The 19,605-nt window shown below is 37.6% G+C and overlaps 1 protein-coding gene across 1 annotated transcript; it reads left to right on the top strand.

The window, feature by feature from the left end:
• The first annotated feature begins 289 nt into the window (after nucleotides 1-289).
• On the top strand, nucleotides 290-17,803 carry LOC149740862 (matrilin-1-like). Its single transcript, XM_089872632.1, has 27 exons — nucleotides 290-374; nucleotides 1,126-1,185; nucleotides 1,433-1,495; nucleotides 2,017-2,034; nucleotides 2,123-2,158; nucleotides 3,849-3,884; nucleotides 4,070-4,150; nucleotides 5,126-5,179; nucleotides 5,457-5,492; nucleotides 5,689-5,739; nucleotides 6,045-6,116; nucleotides 6,510-6,563; nucleotides 6,742-6,786; nucleotides 6,853-6,906; nucleotides 7,246-7,326; nucleotides 7,755-7,838; nucleotides 8,458-8,529; nucleotides 8,772-8,865; nucleotides 9,188-9,199; nucleotides 10,503-11,081; nucleotides 11,572-11,607; nucleotides 13,447-13,683; nucleotides 14,021-14,315; nucleotides 14,924-15,074; nucleotides 15,376-15,448; nucleotides 16,058-16,231; nucleotides 17,745-17,803. The coding sequence occupies exons 12-27, from the start codon at nucleotides 6,522-6,524 to the stop codon at nucleotides 17,801-17,803; spliced, it is 2,088 nt and encodes a 695-aa protein (XP_089728758.1). The 5' UTR covers nucleotides 290-374; nucleotides 1,126-1,185; nucleotides 1,433-1,495; nucleotides 2,017-2,034; nucleotides 2,123-2,158; nucleotides 3,849-3,884; nucleotides 4,070-4,150; nucleotides 5,126-5,179; nucleotides 5,457-5,492; nucleotides 5,689-5,739; nucleotides 6,045-6,116; nucleotides 6,510-6,521.
• The last annotated feature ends 1,802 nt before the right edge of the window (nucleotides 17,804-19,605 follow it).

The raw sequence follows: 19,605 nt of genomic DNA, 5'->3' as shown, positions 1-19,605 counted from the left end.
GTGTTAAATATGTATATATATGTATATACACTAAATTGCGCTTCTGTTTATCTATTATTTTTATTTTCAGGACGTAAGAAAGAGCATTCTTCAATTTCACGACTTTTGGTCTTCTACAAAAAAATTGTTTAGTTGATTGCTTCTCATAAATAATCAAATTTTTAATTTTTACATAAATTATTTCTAGGCTATTTTGTGTTTCACACACTTAAATTAGATGTTGCATTTGTAATGTGTTTTATTCTATTAAAAATATTGTTTTTTTCTATTAAAATATTGCTTGGTATCGCTTAACGGTTAATGTGTTTCAGTGTTACTCCCATGGACCTGCAAACTTAGTAGCACCTTGCAATAACTGCACTTGCTCTTGCGAGGTAAGCCAGGTGTAACGAACCTCATTAATTATCCAACTCTCAGTCGAATTCTTATCTCAACAAAAGTCTTATTACTTACAGAACTTTATAATTTACAGAAAACAAAAGCTTTATAATTTACAGAACGTTTGGCAATAACATTTTTTATAGAACCGTTGATTTAATTATGCAGCTGACAATCGAGTTCTTATCTCAACAAATGTTTTATGACTTACAGAACTCTCGTAAAATCTTTCCATAGAACAAAGGTTACATTTTACAGCCTTCAAAATATTCCCGAAAATTATCGCTTTACAAGTACACAACATATTCGGAAAATCATACGAATTTTGTTGAAGTACAGCCTTAAATACATATCCAAAAATCGCCTTACAAGTAGCCTACATAATATAATCGGAAAATATAGTATTGTGGGGGACAACTTCTCATTCTATTTTTTCGTCCCATTTGGTATTATATAAAGAGCATTCAAAGAATTATAAAACCGTATCTTCACGACTCCTATAGACCGTTGTTAATTGTTCAAAACATGATCAGGATATTTGAACATTATGTGCTAAAATTTTACCCCACAGTACTATACATGAATTAAATCACCTAAAAGCGTAAAATTTACAGCCCTGTCAGTTATATTCGTAGATCAATACTATCACTGTGCAAACCAGGATCGGGTACCACCAAATTAAACTATCTGGAATGACTGCACCCAGTTGGCAAATAACAAAGCCGCGTTAAAATACCTTTTTTATAGCTTCCCATCGGACCCATTGGACCGGACGGACCGAAAGGTCAGAAAGGAGAACCGATCAAGGTAAGAATTTATCCAATTATAAAAGTCCAGGTGTTATAACTGCGGTCACACGTGCAAAAGCAAAGTTGATATTTACTGGCTATTATGTAATGCGTTGGTTTGAAAAGGTTATTGGAGAAGTCAAACACACACAAATAATACCTTCGGAAACCATATCAGCAAATTTGTACAAAGTTTCTATTCGTGCACTAATATGTATTATGTGTTTAACATAGATATCCTCCATTAAAACTATGTTTGCGTTCAGGGTGAGAAAGGACCAAAAGGAGAACTCGGAATCCCTGGTATTGACGGCTTGGACGGCGACAAGGTAATGGTGGCAGAAAATGTCCAAACATATCATGCCGGATTTTTGTTCATTAATTCCTGACGACGGCGCGCTTATAAAATAAGCCTAGAAAATATACTTCTATGGGTTCCACCAACTTGGTTGTGTTTCCTCCAGGGCATTGAAGTTAATACCTTCGACGCCGGTGTATTAATAACCTTACCGCATAACGATTTGGTTTAATTTACTGATCAGCCTGTACCTCAATTTAGAACTGTTTTCTAACAAATTTAACCGGATTGGCTGACATTATATGTACGCCTTCACTGGTGGGAAAATGGGACACCTTTTCATTCTACTTTTTGTCCCATTTGGTAGTTAACAAAGAGCGTTCAAGGAATTATAAAACCGTATCCTCACGACTCCCATAGACCGTTGTTAATTGTTTAAAACACGATCAGAATATTTAAATATTATGTGCTAAAAGTGTTCCATCTTTATTTTCCCACAGTACCAAATACAACATTCTGTATCTCAATTTAAATCTGTTTTCTGCTTTTCAGGGAGAAGTGGGCAACAAGGTAAGTGGAAGTTAAATTCACAAAAGTTTTTTACGAAGCCAGTAGAGCTTGTATCAATAAATTAAACTACTGCGGTTTTCTTTTCAAGGGAGACACCGGAGAGAAAGGAGATATTGGTCCTAAGGTGAGCCTATAACTTCCGCTTTAAATGTCCACTTTGCAGTTTTGTTGCAGTTTAAGTCAAACGTGTAAGCTTACCCTCAAACTAGAAGTTTAACTCAAAGTTAAAGTCTTCGTCTTCGTAATCAAATTTAAACCGATCAATTTTGCTGATGAATTTCACATATTTGACGCTTTCTGCTGAAACTTAAGTTAGATATAAATATCACTGTTTGGCAAACTTATACAAGCGTATGCCGTATATGAAAGCGGTGAAAATCCGCAAGTAAAAGGTTTCCTTGGAACGTCTATAAACTTGCCATGTATTTGTCTGTTCAGTGAACTCTCAGGTTTAATTTGACGCTTCTGTCGTTTTTTTGGAAATCTATATTATAACGGACAAGCACATTCACATAAAAGCTTATACTGTGTGTGTGCACGGAGGTATTTTCCAAGTAATTTCCGCTATTTAAACACGGTATGTATTGGATTTTAATGTTAAACAGGTTTTTAAGGAACCCCGCTCAAATTAAAGAAATTTTCCAACCGTAACGCATCCATTAATTGAAAAAATGTTGAATAAGCAAAAATACTCTTAGCAACTCCAGTATGTGTGTGTACGAAAGCCCATTTCCAAGTAATTTCCGCTCTTTAGACACCGTGGGTTGGTTATGGGGAATCAAGCGCTAGAATTAAAGTAACCCCGCACCGCAAAGCATCCATAAATTGGGAATTCGCTCCAAATCAAACATTCTAAAGTTTAAAATCTGTTAAATAAGCAAAAAACTCGTACCGTCTTTGTTATGTTTTTGCGCGAAAGCGTTTTTCCAAGTAAGTTCCGCTTTTTAAACACGGTATGTATTGGATTTTAATGTTAAACAGGTTTTTGTTGAAAAACCCGCGGTTGCTTAATAAAGTATAATCTTTCCTAAGTCTTTTCCCGAAAAAAAAGTTGAATACGCACAAATGCACATAATAATAACTTCGTTATGCACGTGTGAACACATTTCCACGTAATTTCCACTGTTTGAACATCGCGTATTGGTTATTTAAGGCGAAATATTACCAAGCAAATTTTGCTGAGAAATTTACGTAAGAATTCATATGAAAAAATTCGTTCCGGTTCAAACACATCGAAGTCTGAAAATTGTTAAGGTCGCTGAGAATACGATTGCGCGTTGGCGCCTCCGATTATTAAATTGCAATCTGGCTGTCCACCCTACTGGACTCTGACTATTAATCGGTCATTGCTTTTATTTGCTTTGGTCGAGCGTGGAGTTATAGCGACAGTGTGTAAACATGGCTACTAAACCGTGGACAACATTTGTCAAAAAGTTAGGACAAGGTCGTTCCGCCAAACATGTATGGGAGATTAAATTCTAGTTTATTATTTCGACTCTGAAACTTGATTTCGGTTCCATGGACACGGCTTATTAGAACGACGGCTTATATTTTTAACCGTAAATGCGAATTATATCAAGCTGTGTAAAATTATTGTAGGAAAGGTAACTATTCGTCTTCTTGTGTGTTTTTAACAAATCAAGGCCATGATTTTGTCTCAAATTGGTTAAATTACCAATAGACAGCTTTAAGAGTCTGAATTTAATTCCGTCCACACGTCATTCGATTTGAATAAAATAACAAATTGAGCGGTATAGCTTAACTATTAAGCAATTATGTTCACACTCCTTTTACTAACACGTATTTTACAACAGGGAGTAATCGGAGACATTGGAGCAAAGGGCGACAAGGTGAGTTTAACTAGTTGTGTATTTTGTAACAAAAGTTACGAAAAATTTCTAAAAGTCGAAAAATTTCTAAAAAAAAAAATCAAAATTTATTGTTTTAAAATTACCGAAAATTGTTCAAAATCAAAATATTTAAACTCGTGACCCGCTTACAAGTTAAAATTATTTATAAGATTTGTTAACTTCAGGGCGAATTCGGCGACAAAGGTGACACTGGATTCAAAGGAGAAATCGGAGAAAAGGGAGACCTTGGAAAAAAAGGAATAAAGGTATTTTTGACTATGCGCATGGGGTATCTACATGTATAAGGTCTTATGGTGGGGCGTCATGGGATTTTGGATTTAGACCAGCGTTGGTCTATCTATATACACGACGTTGAAAGCATTGATTTAGCTCTGTACGTTTAACAAAGCCACAATCTGCTGTAAGGGCTCGATCTAAGCAAGTGGTCGCTATTTAGGATTCTGAATCGTCAGCCATACAGAAAAACAAAACAAAAATTACATACATGGTAACTCGTAATCAGCGTGTAGGGCGTATAAAACAGAACATTCACAATAAAACGACTTTAATTTTCCCTCTATATGAGGATAAACAAAGTTTCATTCATTCATTTACTAAAAATGTTAGAAAAACTTTACTACTTGGACGACCATTCCTCGCTTTCTATGCAACGAATACCACAGCGTCATTAGTCACATAGTGACGTCCACAGAGCGCCAAACAATGTTGATAGATCAGTGACCAGAACGTGCCGAGTGTTGTGTAAATAACCCGCATCAAATTAGCCGTTAAGATCTTACTCAAGCATTACTTTTTATCAATGTGCCACACATAGATACTTGTGCCTAAGTTTTAACAGCAATTTTTAGGCAAAATTAGGGACAATTTGAATAAGAGACTGACGATGCCATTTACGCAAAATATGTATCTCTATCACTACTAGTGGTTGGACTTGATTTTTGTTGGTTACGTTTTCGTAGCATCAGATTATTACAATTTTACGCAATGGCATCATTAATTCTGATTGGTAAACTTTTAACGATAAACTTTCAATGATAATTTTCAATAACAAGTATTCCTGTGCCAATAAAACAGTCATTCCTTTCTTACTTTGACTTATTGTTAACTGGGCCTTACGACTTTACCTGTGTATTGTTTTAAAACTGGATACTTTTCGTATATCTGCTTAATTTAATTGAACGTTCTATAATTTTCTAAGTTTTAAATTCCTTGCGTTTCAGGGTACCGTTGGTGAAAAAGGAGACGTCGGGCAGAAGGGGAATATTGGGGACAAGGTATCGTATAATGATTACTTTCACTAAGTCGTTTTATATTACGTTACCCTAAAAATAATCACCCACAAAGTTACATACGTAGTGATATAACGACTGTCGTTGAAGGCCACGCCAAGATATATAAGTTAAACTTATTTATTTATTAGTATCCCTTATAAATGATTCAGAATTAGAAATAATACAGTCTTAGTTAAAAAAATAAACCATAAAAGTATTTGAATAGCCTATTCGTTGGTCAACTATATATCGATTTAAATTAACACCGATATTTTAACAGGGAGAAATCGGCGAAGACGGCCCAGAAGGTCCAAAGGTGAGGTTTCTAAATAACTTTTTTCTAAGATAAACTAACGTCTTGTTTGGTACCGATAGAAAACGTAATTATTCGTCTTTTTTAGTGTATTTTAACAAACCGTTTTTTTTCCTCAGTTTTGTCTAATTTAAAGCGATTTGTTGCTTGACAATCTTCTGTATTTTTATTCTATTTAACTCAAGTATTATCTTGACAGGGAACCAAAGGAAACCAGGGAGATCAGGGCGAAAAGGGAGTTGGCGAAAAGGTTTGTCATAAAATTTAACTTGGAAAAAAATCCCACTATTTTTAGTCATTATATTTTAAAAGTACGGAAGACTAAAATATCTTCTATTCTATGAAATAAATATTAAGCTACAATGGAGCATCGTTTTGTAACTACTGTTTTACATTCAACTATTTTTTATATGACAATTGATTTTTGTATTTAAAAGGGATATTAGCCTAAAAAAAACGTATCGGTTACTTTTATAGGGTAAATAGGCCACTGGTACATTATTTTTTAACCTCTGTTATGCGTTGAACGACTTTTACATAAGAATTGGTTTGTAGGGTGGCAAAGGCGAGACTGGCCCAGAAGGGTCGAAAGGAGACACCGGTAATAAAGGAAACACAGGAAATAAGGTAAACTTCATATATAATAGGGGTTGGGGAATATGGGACACTTGTTCATTCGATTTCTTGTCCCATTTCGTAATAAACAAAGAACATTTAAAGAATTAAAACAAAACGTATCTTTACGACTCCCACAGACCGTTGTTAATTGTTTTAAAACAAGATCAATACATGATAACTCTCAAGCTGGCACGAAGTGTATGAAACAGAATAACTGCGTTATAACTATTGGCTGTTGTTGGCCCGCCATGCGAGGATAAATATGTTACATACGTGGTAACTTGTAAGCAGGTACAAGGTGTATGAAACAGAACACCCGTGTTATAACGACTGTCTCTTCGTGACGTAAGGGTAAATAAGTTACATCCATTTATTTACGAATCTTATTTTTGTTTCTAACAGGGTAACAAGGGTATGATTGGACTGTGTGGAAAGCCTGGACCTGCTGGAAAACCTGTAAGTATTGACTGTAAACATGTAACTTTAAAGTTGCTTTTAATAACAAAGAGCGAATACTGATTTTTTCTTTTGTTTTTTTGGACGTTTTTTGGTTATTTATTTTTTTTCTTTTCTTTTTTGGACGTTTTTTAGTTATTTATGTTCTTCTTTTGACGATTTTTTCCCCTTTGTACAGGGTGTTGAAGGCGTCGCTGGTTTGGACGGTCTGGATGGCGGACCTGTAAGTATACTGGATATATCTCTTTCACTTCAAGTGATAGAAGGTCTCACTATGTTTGTATTTTAGGGTCAACCAGGTATCCAAGGACCAAGGGGACCTCGCGGAGACGATGGCGACAAGGTATCTTTATAGCAGCATTCGTTAAGTGTTTTGCCCAGGGACACATACACCTATCAGTACGGAGCCTCGAACCCAGTGTCCTTCGGTTACAATGCAAGCGCCTAACCACTGAGCTGTGGAATCGAATGTTTATATAATTACGTCCGTAATTTCAAGAGTTAAAACTTGGTCGAGCCTCAAGAATGAGGAGCGTATGTTTATGGAACATTGTACACGCAATAAAATACTTTCACAAACGCTAGTATGCACAGTTGCACTGTTAATATTGACTAAAAATCCGGTATTTTGGCTGTTAAAACTTATTGTTATTTTGACTAAATCAGCTGTTTATAATGGCAGGGTGAACCAGGTCCACAGGGAGCATCTGGTTTCCCGGGACAACGTGGTTTAGCAGGAGAGAGAGGACCAATTGGACCACAGGTTTGAACTAATTTTGGATAGAACCGAATTTATAAAGCTATATATGGGCATATTTGTATGGAAGCAAGAACTTGTAAATTAAAGTATGGAAACTCTATGAATGTGTACACAGTTGATTCCAACCATTTTATGCATAATTTTTTTCTTTAATCCTTTTATATCCAGAGATGCCAATAAGTACTGTAACGTTAACCAAACGAGAAATTCTCGTTACAGTACTAGCGAAATTTGGCATGTCTAAAACGACATTATTTTTTTCCAGAAACATTATTCGAAAATGTAAGGGTTAAAATACGCGAAGCATGACTTTTTACTTGTCTGTATCGTCACTGCTGCTGCGTAACAGTTTTTAGCAGCGAAAGGAATGCTAAGTGTTTAAAGCTGGTGGAATTTACGAGGCCTCGTTGTTTACGTTTTATCTTAATTAGGGTTTGAACGGAGGCAAAGGAGAGAAGGGCGAACCATCAAGTGAATTGGGACTCCCAGGGTTGCCCGGAAGTTCTGGTCTAGTTGTAAGTTACACTGTAGTTTATTTGTCCTTGTTTTAGTATTAAAAGTAGGGTGGGGAAATATGGGACACCTTTTCATTCAATTTTCTCATCCCTTTTGGTAGTAAACACAAAGAACATGCATTGTCAATCATTTTTAGCAGTGTGTTTGTCCTTGCTTCAGTATTGGAAAGCTCGGTCAATGCATTTTAAGCTATAATGTTTACAATGTACACTGTAGTGTATTTGTCCTTGTTCTAGTATATAATACCTCTATTAAAGTGTTAGACTTTACAAAGTCATAAATGCTTACAATTATGTATGGTAAAGTAATGCTGGATAGCTGTATTGATGCATTTTAAGCTAAAATGCCTATAAAAAGTGAGTGTTAGCAATTCGGCGGTGTACAGTATGAAGTTTATCTATCTAATCCAACTTTAAATAGCTGCAATGATAAAATTCCCAACAAGGTTACGTATGTGGTAACTCGGAAGCCGGTACGAGGTGTGTGAAACAGAACACTCTTGTTATAACGACTGTCGTTTTCCGGTCACGCGATCAAGAAGCAAGTATATTTATTTATTCATACTCAAATTCCAAAGCATTCCGTATTATAGGAAATAAACAATGTCCTAACATCCAGGGTGAACCAGGTCGAGATGGTGCTGACGGATTGGACGGCGCACAAGGTGTACCCGGTGATCGGGGACCAAGAGTAAGTCTTAACAACTAGAGATGGCAGATGGTTGTACACAGTATCCGGCGTGCGAAGTCGTATATGCAAACCTGTGTTCAATTTCGCATGCGGCAGCGAAATCCGGACAAAACAGACACAAAACGGACGAATTCCGGATACTGTGTACAACTGTACAGGCACCTCAAAACTTTACACGGTTGTTAACTTTTTTTAATGAAACGCTCCTCGATTTTTCGCGTCGTTAACTTTACTGCTTTTAGGGGGAACCGGGACCTCGTGGCCACCCAGGGACTTATGATTTAGACGAACTACGTGGAGTGATCAGCGAGATTGTAAGGGAATTGTTGCCCGGAGGTAAGCCTGGTTTGGTCGTTATTACATCTATCAAAATACCTCGTAAATTCCGCGGGGTTGGCTGACATTTATGCTCGCCTCCGCCGGTGGCCTCATATTAATACACCACATAAGCACAGATGTTGTGGCATGCTGAGACCGGTGCACCAAAGCTATACACAAGCACCCGCCACCCTGGAGTGTTTATCTTATATTCTCACGTTGTAATGGCCCATTCTTAGAACTGTACAATAAAGTTTATGTGTTCGTAGCTGTGCCGTAACTTTTACATTTTTGTGCCGTAACTTTTTCGCTAACTGTTTTCTTTTTCATTTTTTTACAGATTGCGCTGCACGTAAGTCGGTCTTATTTAAGCCATCGTTGTGAGGTACACTTGCATGGCGTGCTTGCCCGTTTGCATTTCTTTGTCGCGCACATTCGTTCAGGCCTGTACATTTTAAGATCCAATCATGTTTTGCAGTTGTTTGAAAAATATATATTCAGTTTACAGTATTTCGCGATACCACATTTCATCATTTAGTTAAAACGCTGCGTACTTTTGTTTTTTCTGAGATTTTATCGTGTTTTGCATTTTTTTGTAAAAGATCTATTTGTTCGACCACGCGCTTGTAGAACTCATAGAAAACGCTAACACTGTTAACATACAATCTTCCATGTAAAACGCTCAGTAAACAAGCGTAATGTTTATACATAAGAAGCTTAGTAAATCAAATTTGCACATACGAGATTGCGGAAAGATGAAAGGCTAACGATAAGCTCTGGTATTACGCGGTAAATAAGTTAATCAATGCCGCCTAGTTGGTTGAATGCCTTCATATCTCCTACGACTATCGTGAATCTTGGGTAATATCTCGCCAATAATATAACAATAGTCGAAAAGAAGTTGTTTAGTGATGGGGTGGGGGAAGATGGAACACATTTTCGTTCTATTTTCTCGTCCCATTTGGAAGTAAACAAAAAAAACGTAAAGGAATTATAAAACCTATCTTCACGACTCCCATAAACTGTTGTGGATTGTTTAAAACACAACCAGGATATTTTGATATTATATGCTGAAGGTGTCCCGTCTCTCCCCACACTACTGTATAACCCAATAGCGGTCAATGCGAGTTTGCGACCAAGCGAATCCAACAAGATTCACCGTAAATTTGAATCGTTAAAATTTTAGCAACAAATGTTTAACTTTAGGACAAATTTTATAACGCATTAGTTAAATACGTGCCCTGCTTAAAACTCTATCTCAAGCGCTCTCTTAATCTGCCTAACTAAAAGCCGCGATTTTGCTTCGCTGTTATTACTATCTGACTATCATGTACTAAATACTAACGCTATAATCGCTTACTTTGAATTGCTGTAAGTCCAGTTTTAAAACACGACTTTTAAGCCGACGAAAATGCGTCGACTGCATTACTACACTTGCGTAACTCTAGTTTTGAAACATGAGATTTAAACCGACGTGTGTCTACTGCTGTATTGCACTTGCGTTTGTGATATTGTTCTCTGGCAGAGAAAACCCATATAGTCCACACGATTTTAAATGATTGGAGATAATTTAGATTCCGGAAACGCGCGGTCGCATGCATGCGTGACTGTTGTCGAGCTGTAGTTTGCACCATCCATACAAATCATTTTCACAGCAGCACCCAATCGGTGCCAGGAGTACCCGGTCGATATCACGTTTCTTGTCGACGGTAGCGACTCCATTGACCGTGAGGATTTCGACCGAGTTAAACAGTGGATCTTGTTAACTGTTGACGCATTTAACCCTGGGGAGAGACGGAACCCGTTGCATGTCGACGTCGTACAGTTCTCGGAACGCAGCATGATAGAGGTGGACTCGGACGTCGCTAGTTCAGCGCAGATTTCTGATCAAGTTCAGGGAATAATCCAAATGAGGTCGGGAACTAAGACCTACAGTGCGTTGGAGTTTGTCAATAGAGAAGTATGGCCTCTGCTGCGACCTGGCGCTTTTAAGATTCTTATCACTATGACGGATGGTGACGCCAGTGAGGACAGGAATGTGGACGCTATTGAAGAAGCGAACAACAAATACAACTTAATGGCAGCTGTCGGTGTGGGGAGCAAGGTTATATCGTCCGAGTTGGAAGATTTCAGTTCTACTGGCAACGTGTTTAACGTGGACAACTTCTCCGCCCTTGAAAGCATTATTTCCGACATAGTGGAAAATATCTGCGCTGGAATAAAAGAAATTGAAGGTAAAACTTCCGCGAACGCAATTATTAATCAGATGACAAGGTTAATCTCTTTGGTTCGGACGTAGAATAGACATCTTACATGAGGTGGTCCTTCTTCTTCTTCTTCCTCTTCCTTCGTATTAATAAGAAGCCAGCAATCACTTTAACTACCTTGCAAGTTCTTTTCCCGTCCAGGGGTCTTTTAATTTCTTTCCCGTTAGATCGAGAAGTCTTACAGCATGTTTTGAAGGGCAAAGCCCGATAACAAAAATAATTCCTTTCAACATCTTGCAACAAAGGTGTCAGATTCGAAGTTAATTCGTGCGTGAGTTAGAGGTTGCATGTAAATGATCGGGAGCATATTTGGAACCTACATGTACAACGTACAAGGCAGGCAATTTCATCCTCAATTTGCATGCATACATTTACACTCGCTTGCTATTTCATGCATGGATGTTTTATATTGCGTAACATCGTTAAATATTTTAAACTGAGCTTGTTTTTTTTGCAGTAGACGAGGAGCCCGCACCCCCGGATGTCACAACCGGTAAGTTCAAGTTTCAATATTTTGCAAATTCGTTTTCGTGCTGTTGCTTATGTACGTATATCGTTTACGCGATTTAAAAAAGACGCCGCCATAGCGATTGTGACGTCATGCGACGCGCGGAAGTGCCATGATGACGTAGCCTGCGAGAGCGCGAACGTCGACTCTGAAGCAGTGTTGCCTGCTCAGGAATCTGATGCAGTGTTGCCAGCTCGAGAAGAAGGGCGGGGGTTGCGCGGCTCGCGGCGTCTCATGGCACGGCAGCGCGCTCGAAACGGCTCGATCCCAAAAGCAACTCCCAAACCCTTCTTCTCTTGCTTTCAGTTTCGCGCCGACGACGTCATCATGGCCGCAAAGCAGAGCACAAAGGGGCGAAACAGGATTAGTGACGTCACCGCAAAGAAATCCCCAAGTTCCTTACATGAAAAGCACGGACCCCTCATACCCGAATTTAACACAACAGAACAAACGTCCATATTAATATTGCGAGCAGAACACAAAGCTTACAGTTCAAATCGCTTTTTACCGCTTTCTATAGTAATCTAAATAATCAGCATACTTGCTCAGCATAACCAAATATGCCTTATATCTGTTTAGGTGTGATTTTCGCTTTTATAACAGGGTGGGGTAAGATGGGACAACTTTTCACTCCATTTTTTTAATTTAAAGATTTATAAAACCATATCCTCACAACTCCCATAGACCGTTGTTAATTGTTTAAAACACGATCAGGATATTTCGATATTATGTGCTAAAGGTGCCGCGTCTTCCCCCACCCTACTATATGTATACTGTAGCTCGCCTTTATAACTAACACAGTAGAACGCTTTACTATAATTGCTGGTAGAATCCGTAATCGAAGTCATCATATTATAATACGTCTGTATCATCGCTGGTTTAAATAAACTCATAAAAAAGACCAAATACCCGCTTTCTCAGAACATGTTTTTCAATACCAACAAAATATCATATTACTATAATGGTAAATATATATTACACAATTTTTATCTCAAACATTTCGGTGCGTCATTAATATATATTGGATGCTCGTATTAAATCTGACTACAAAATCCGCTAGTTAATATAGTAAAAACAAGTGTGACAGGAAACATAGTTTTATATTAATGCTTTCAAAAGTGTTAAGGAACGACAAATACGAATTTCAACTAAATCTCTACAGCTTGTCGGTATCTTTGAACGCCTAATACACCTTGGTTTAATAATCTCATCACGAAATATGCCCTGTGTTATGAAGGACCATTAAGTACAACTAGTAAAATAAAGGATGCGTTTATAAAACAAGTAATTGATATCAGTTTTGAATTTACGTTTTATAAGAAAAGTAATACTTTTAAACGTGTTTGTGTAAAAACCAAAATAAATCGACTTAGTGGTCCTTCTAATTGCAGGCGCGCCATCGCGTGGTGACGTGAGGAAATAGCGACGTCTCGTGACCAAGAAATGATATCGTATATAGACAATGAAAATCCTCGAATCTTCCCATAAAAACTGTGTGCATGTTATCATAAATACGCCGAAGTTTTGCGTCAGTTGAAACAGGCGCCGATCGTCGTTTTAATCGTCTTATAAAGCATGCAATATGTCTGTTGTAAAATTATTTAGTCAGTTTTCAAGACCAAATATAACTTTAATTCGTCATCAATAAAAGCTGATGCATTATATCTCAAGATATAATGCATCAACATAATTATTATTTGTCTCATTTTCTCCGCTAACTGGATCGGATAACTTCGGAAACCGTATGTTAATTGTTCCATCATTACGTCATAAATATTACGTATCGCACGCTTTATTGGTTTGCACGCTTGGCTAACCATGCAGACGAAGATGATGACGAGGACCAGCTTGACGTCGGCGATTCAATCTCCAGCGACGCTAATGATATTTGCGGGCAAGAGCCACCGTTTGGGAATTGTAACCCGAACGGTGATACCGATGTGGTTGGGAAATACTATTGGAACAAAGCAAGACAGAACTGCGTCTGGTTCCATTATAAGAACTGTCCGGGCGGTAACGTCTTTGACACGGAGGCGGAATGTGACGATAGATGTCGTCCGCGTGAGTGCCGTTTTACGCATGCGCACGAGTGACGTCATGTTTATGTCAAAACTGCGGAACCCGCTTTACGTCATTGTGTTTATGTTGGACACCGTTGTTTATTCACTCAGTTTAAAAGAATGGCAGTGAGCATACGACAAGTAACATCACTACATTCCATATTATACACATACAACATTTTTACACATTTCGAATCACAAAACACATTCGCATCGACATAAACATTACATTTCATTCCATTTTCAAGTCACACCAAGTAAGTACGGTCTTCGTTTGTCATTCAACCTCCTTTATAATCCAATTAAACAAAACCATTAACTGCTTCTATCATTTCTAGTTGTCGCACCTACCACAACTAGCATCGCCACGACCACAACAGTAGCGCCAACCACAACGACAATCAAACCAACCCCAACCCCCACAGTTCCAACTGCAGCCCCTACCAGCCCTTCCGGTATCGGGTGCTCCAACGCGCGGGTTGACCTCGCTTTTGTGCTTGACGGAAGCGCTTCAGTGGGCGAAGATGGTTTCGTCCTTCTAAGGGAGTTTCTCATAAACGTTGTCAGTGCTTTCACTAACATCGGTAACGACGGAGTGCAGGTCGCTATGATTCAGTACAATGATAATCCAAGGTAAGACTTTGATAAACGTATAATTTTCACCCTGATAAAGTGAACAGGACCCTGAAACGTCGGTCAGCAAAATTTTTTGCCGAAAGAGCCAAAATACAAGTATAATATGCCTGGCAGTAAGAGTATACATATAATAGGTCATTTGTTTAGCATAAAAAGTCGATGTTTTAAATCAAGAAAATTGTGCAATATTCGTATGAATGTAACTTGCTTTATCCTCGCGGGCATGGTCACACTCAATCAGGGTGAAATGAACAATGACTGCCATGGCGACAAAATATAATACCTGAGAGCAACCGTATATATATAAGGTTCTTTGTTAGCATCTAAAGCCGATGTTTTAAAACGAGGAAAATTGTGTAATATTCGTAGAAACAAAAGCGTAAACGTAAGGCTTAACACTCTCAAAGTTTTTCCTCGGTGAATTAAAACAATTGCTGTTATATCGATTGCGTCAGGACTGCACTCTCACAGAATCTTGTTATCAGAGTTGCTGAACGGTGAATACGAAACATCTGTTTTCTTGTCACAACACTATAAAGCATCTCTCGTACACATGTCTTACACCTGTTAAATTATGCGCCTGTTGACTAAAGCGTATTTTTCAGGATGGAATTTGACTTTGAGCAAACTGTGGATAAGACTAGCGTTCTGGACGCCATTGACGGTCTTGTATACATGGGCGGTAACACTAAGACGGGACTTGCTCTGACCTTCTTACAGAGCGCATATGAAGATGCTAGACCGCACTCTGATAAGGTAAACATGGTATATCAATAACACTCTGATTTGGACGATATTCTATTCTGTTCTATTCTATAGGAGAGGTCCTTTGGGACCTAGGATTTAAGCAAAATCTGTACCCCAACACCCCTGTGCGTTTAACGTTCTAGCGATAGTAAAGACCCCTATTCTTGTTCCGACTCAAGCGTCCTTGTCTCGACTCTTGTCCCACATGTCCTTCTGCGGACTTGATCTCATGTCCCAAAAATACCTAGACTAACTTTATATTACCAATGTAATGCTATCAGTGTAACGAAATAAATACTTTGTCCTACAGGTTGCTGTGGTTGTTACTGACGGAAGAAGTCAGGATGACGTAATAATACCATCACAACAGTTGAAACGAGAAGGTAAGTTATACTGATTAGTTGGGCTTAATTTTGGTCTGTTACATTTTCGTAGCACCAGATCCTTATTATATTTCACTAAACAAGAATCGTTCAACTATATGAGCACCGTATCAGCAGCTCAGCAGGGTTAGCAAATTCATGAAATTTACTACACGTTATTGCATTGGCCAATGTGTTCTTATAATTGTATATGGTAGTTACATTGTCACACCAAACTGATATATTTTGGGGGGGTGGGTATTTTTGTCAGAGAGCCAAAATCACAGTATTCAACGAAGGCTAGTATTTTTTTCCACAGTCGTTTTAATGCTTTGCCCTTTTATATATTATTTCGTTGATTACTTATATCCTTTCATTGGCCCCACGTTTTTAAACAACTTTGTTTTAAGACAACAGTTTCTTGGGCATATTTTGGATGCAACAGCCAAGCTTTAACTAGCACTCTTTTCTACACCTTTTATCCATAGCGTGTTTTAACGATTGTTGTTTTAATTGCTGTTGATTCCCTCCTCTTCGTTCTTTTAATAATACGATCTTCGTTATCATTTTTTTATAGACATGATCATTGCTATCGCAGATATATAAAATTATATTTTATATTATCCACAGGAACTACGATATTCGCCATTGGCGTGGGTGAAGCCGAGAGAATGGAACTCGTCGAAATGGCGTCTGTACCGGTTGACAAATTCGTCTTCTCGGTCGATGATTACACCGACATCGCCAGCATTCAAGAAAATTTGATTAAACAGATCTGCGGCGTTACTCGTGGAGTGTTTAGATGTAAATAGTTATTCACCTAACACTTATAATTAAAACATATAGTAGGGTGGGGAAAAAGGGACACCTTTAGCACATAATATCCAAATTCCTGATTGTGTTTTAAACAATTTACAACAGTCTATGGAAGTCGTGAAGATACGGTTTTATAATTCTGTAAAACTTTTTTGTTTACTACAAAAAAAGACGAGAACATTGAATGAAAAGGTGTCCCATCTTCCCCAACGCTACTATATATCTTCTAGTTTTAAAAATAGCAGTTCTAAACTAATTCTCAATATTTTTATGCCCTAACCTTCAAAAGTAAGTGTGCTGCTTCACTGATGACTGGTTTAAACGAATAACTATACTAACCTAGTTGTACATAGTGTTTACTTGTATGTAAAAAAAACAATTAAAAACAACAACAATTGGCCTTTGTCTATGTATGTACTATGGTTGGACAAGGACTGATTTCTTTTAAAGTTACGAGAATACTCATACATCTTAAATTCTCTAATGTCTCAATAACTGTGCCACCAATCATTTTGTTGACTGTTTAACTTCCACGCAATAAGGCACCTTAACTATTAACCGGTGTCTATAATACAGAACAACCTTTTTGGATTAAAAGGTTAGGCTTGCATGGTTGGTGTAGTTATGGTGACGTAACATAATTCTTTGCTGCTTAAATTCAAAGAAGGTTCTTTGATTTAGCAATTAAAAAAAACAATTTTTTTTTCAAGTTAGAAAGTCTATGTGAAAGAAGTTAATGTGATTTTTAATCCAGCAATATTTATGTGCATTTTAATGGTCACATCTAATCAATAGTATATGGCAGGGCATCTTATATACCTGTATATATAGTAGGGTGGGGAAGACGGGACACTTTTATCACATATTACCAAAATATCATGATCGTGTTGTAAACAATTAACAACGGTCTTTGGGAGTCATGAGGATGTGGTTTAATAATTCTTTGAATGTTGTTTATTTACTACCAAATGTGACGAGAAATAAAATATAAAGGTGTCCCATCTCCCCCCACTCTTACTATACATGGTGATTTGATACATTAACTTTACTTGATTTTGTCGTGGTTTGTGGTTCTAATTACCCCACAGTTGGTTGTTGGTGCAATAATCCGTTACGTGCCAAACTAACATTGTGTGCAATGCCGAAACAAATCTAGCTGTTATTAATTTGGTAATGCGTCTGTGATATGTGTGTTGCATATACAGTAAAGTGGGGTAAAATGGGATACATTCATCTTTTAAATCCCATTTTTAATAACCTCGTTTTAAACAATTAACAACATACTTTTAAAGTGGCGGGCTCTGTGATTAAATCGTTCTGTAAAGATTCTTTGTTTTCTACAACATGCGACGGGAAAAGAGACCGAATACAAGTTCCATCTTACCCCAAGCTACTATATAAGCAAAACAATATAAATTGTTAATTACACTGCTAGTCTTTATCAGTATTTCCTTCTGTTCTCATATATTTCTGTACAAGTAACCGTTCTTTACAATTTTAGCCGCAGCGGGAGTGGATTTCACGCCAGAGGACGACAAACTGATTCCAGGTTTGACTTAAATAAACTAAAAAACGAAATTCAAAACATTGACGTTGTTTTTTCACAATTGTTTAAAGTATCATTCAATTCCTATTTGTGAATCGATGTAGTCTAGTTTAATATATCTAGTCGAAAATGGACATCCGAACTGTCATTCTATGATGTATAGTACCTTGGGGTAAAGCGGGATACCTTTAGCACGTAAATATCAATTTTCCTGATCGTTTTGTCCCGTTTTGCCCCACTTTATAATATGTGGGTAAAGTCTCACGGGTATAGGAATAAGACCTAAGTTGGCCAAATCAAGAGTCACATGAAATCAAATATGGTAGGGTGGGGAAGATGGGACACCTTCTCATTCTATTTTCTCATCCCATTTAGTAGTAAACAAAGAACATTCAAAGAATTAAAAAACCGTATCCTCACGACTCGTATAGACCGTTATTAATTGTTTAAAACACGATCAGGATATTTGGATATTATGTGCTAAAGGTGTCCCGTCATCTCCCACCCAACTATATATTTCTATAAATTCTTTCTGATTAAAACGTTTCTCTTTCAGTTGTTACCACTACGTCGCCAATATTAGAAGAAGAATACGATGGATCCGGCGAACTTGAATATGAATACGAAGGATCTTCCTAACTTTAGAGGCTTTCTTCTCACCTACGTCAGCATATATTGCCGCATGATCTGGCATTGTTAATTCATTATCACCGCGCTGTACAGTTCCTATAGTGGGGGTAAGATGGGACATGTTTACGTTATCTTTTATCTTCCCATTTGAATTTGCAGAATTATATAACGGTATCCTCGTGACTTTTAAAAAACGTCGTTGATTGCTAGAACACGGTTAGGAAATTGTGACATTATGTGCCAACAGTATCCCATCTTACCCCACAGTACCCTACACAAAATGTTGTTTTCAGCATATAAGCCGGATTTTAAATCGCAACAGCCTGTGCTCTTAGCTGTAGACTGTCTTTGTATAAATCATCGTAAAAAAATGGCCGAAAAATGTTAAACAAATTCAAAGTCGATTTATAGATCACTTTTTCTGCGAAGCTGTACTGCTGTAGATATGAGATTATAAAACCATCACGGAAAAGCTATCGTATTTAAACGTATACACAAAACATTCGCACAGTATTATAACGTTTAGATGCCGCTTAAAAAGCGACTTGTAGACAATACAGCGCCACAATGTAAATTCGAACTTTGGGTATATTAAAACATTAAAACTGTAACCTAACTAATTCGGCTTACTATTATATTGTAGCCCATTTTGTTGCCCATGCTTATGTATAATGTCACCGTAATTAAAATCACTTTATATTAGATGTGTGTTGTTTCTATTCGTTGTAGTCTGGTAAGTACTATAGGATGGTAGGGGAAGTTGGGACACCAAGTCATTCAATTTCTTTGCCCCGTTTGGTAGTAAACAAAAGAATTATAAAACCGTATTCTCACGACTCGACCCATAGACCGCTGTTACTTGTTCAAAACACGAATAGAGTATTCGGATATTCATATATTCGGATATTACGTGCTAAAGCTGTCCCATATTCCCCCACCCCACCTCCACACATCTACAAGGAAACAAAGATAACCGAAACGAACAAATTTCTCGTGAAAGACAAACATATCAGTATTGCGTATGCAACAAAGAAAAGTGTTCCTGACAGACAAAAGATGTCGACGCGACTCGTAGTGTATAAATATTGTTTACCGCAGGCAAACCTTGAAAAAATGACCGTCTTGTCCCCTAAATAAATACGCCGACATCGCTACGGTTCATAAAATTCGCGCTCACGTGCTCCCG

The sequence above is a fragment of the Ciona robusta genome, chromosome 2 (assembly GCF_009617815.1).
Source record: "Ciona robusta chromosome 2, ASM961781v2".
NCBI classification, from domain to species: Eukaryota; Metazoa; Chordata; class Ascidiacea; order Phlebobranchia; family Cionidae; genus Ciona; species Ciona robusta.
The sequence above is the reverse complement of the archived record's forward strand: the minus strand, read 5'-3'. Positions and strand labels throughout refer to the sequence as shown.

Excerpts from the sequence above, each read along its gene's own strand:
- LOC149740862 (XM_089872632.1), top strand. The coding sequence starts at position 6,522 with ATGATTGGACTGTGTGGAAAGCCTGGACCTGCTGGAAAACCT. Across the intron at positions 6,564-6,741 it reads CTGGACCTGCTGGAAAACCT|GGTGTTGAAGGCGTCGCTGG; the intron begins GTAAGTATTGAC and ends CCCTTTGTACAG. Across the intron at positions 6,787-6,852 it reads ACGGTCTGGATGGCGGACCT|GGTCAACCAGGTATCCAAGG; the intron begins GTAAGTATACTG and ends TTTGTATTTTAG.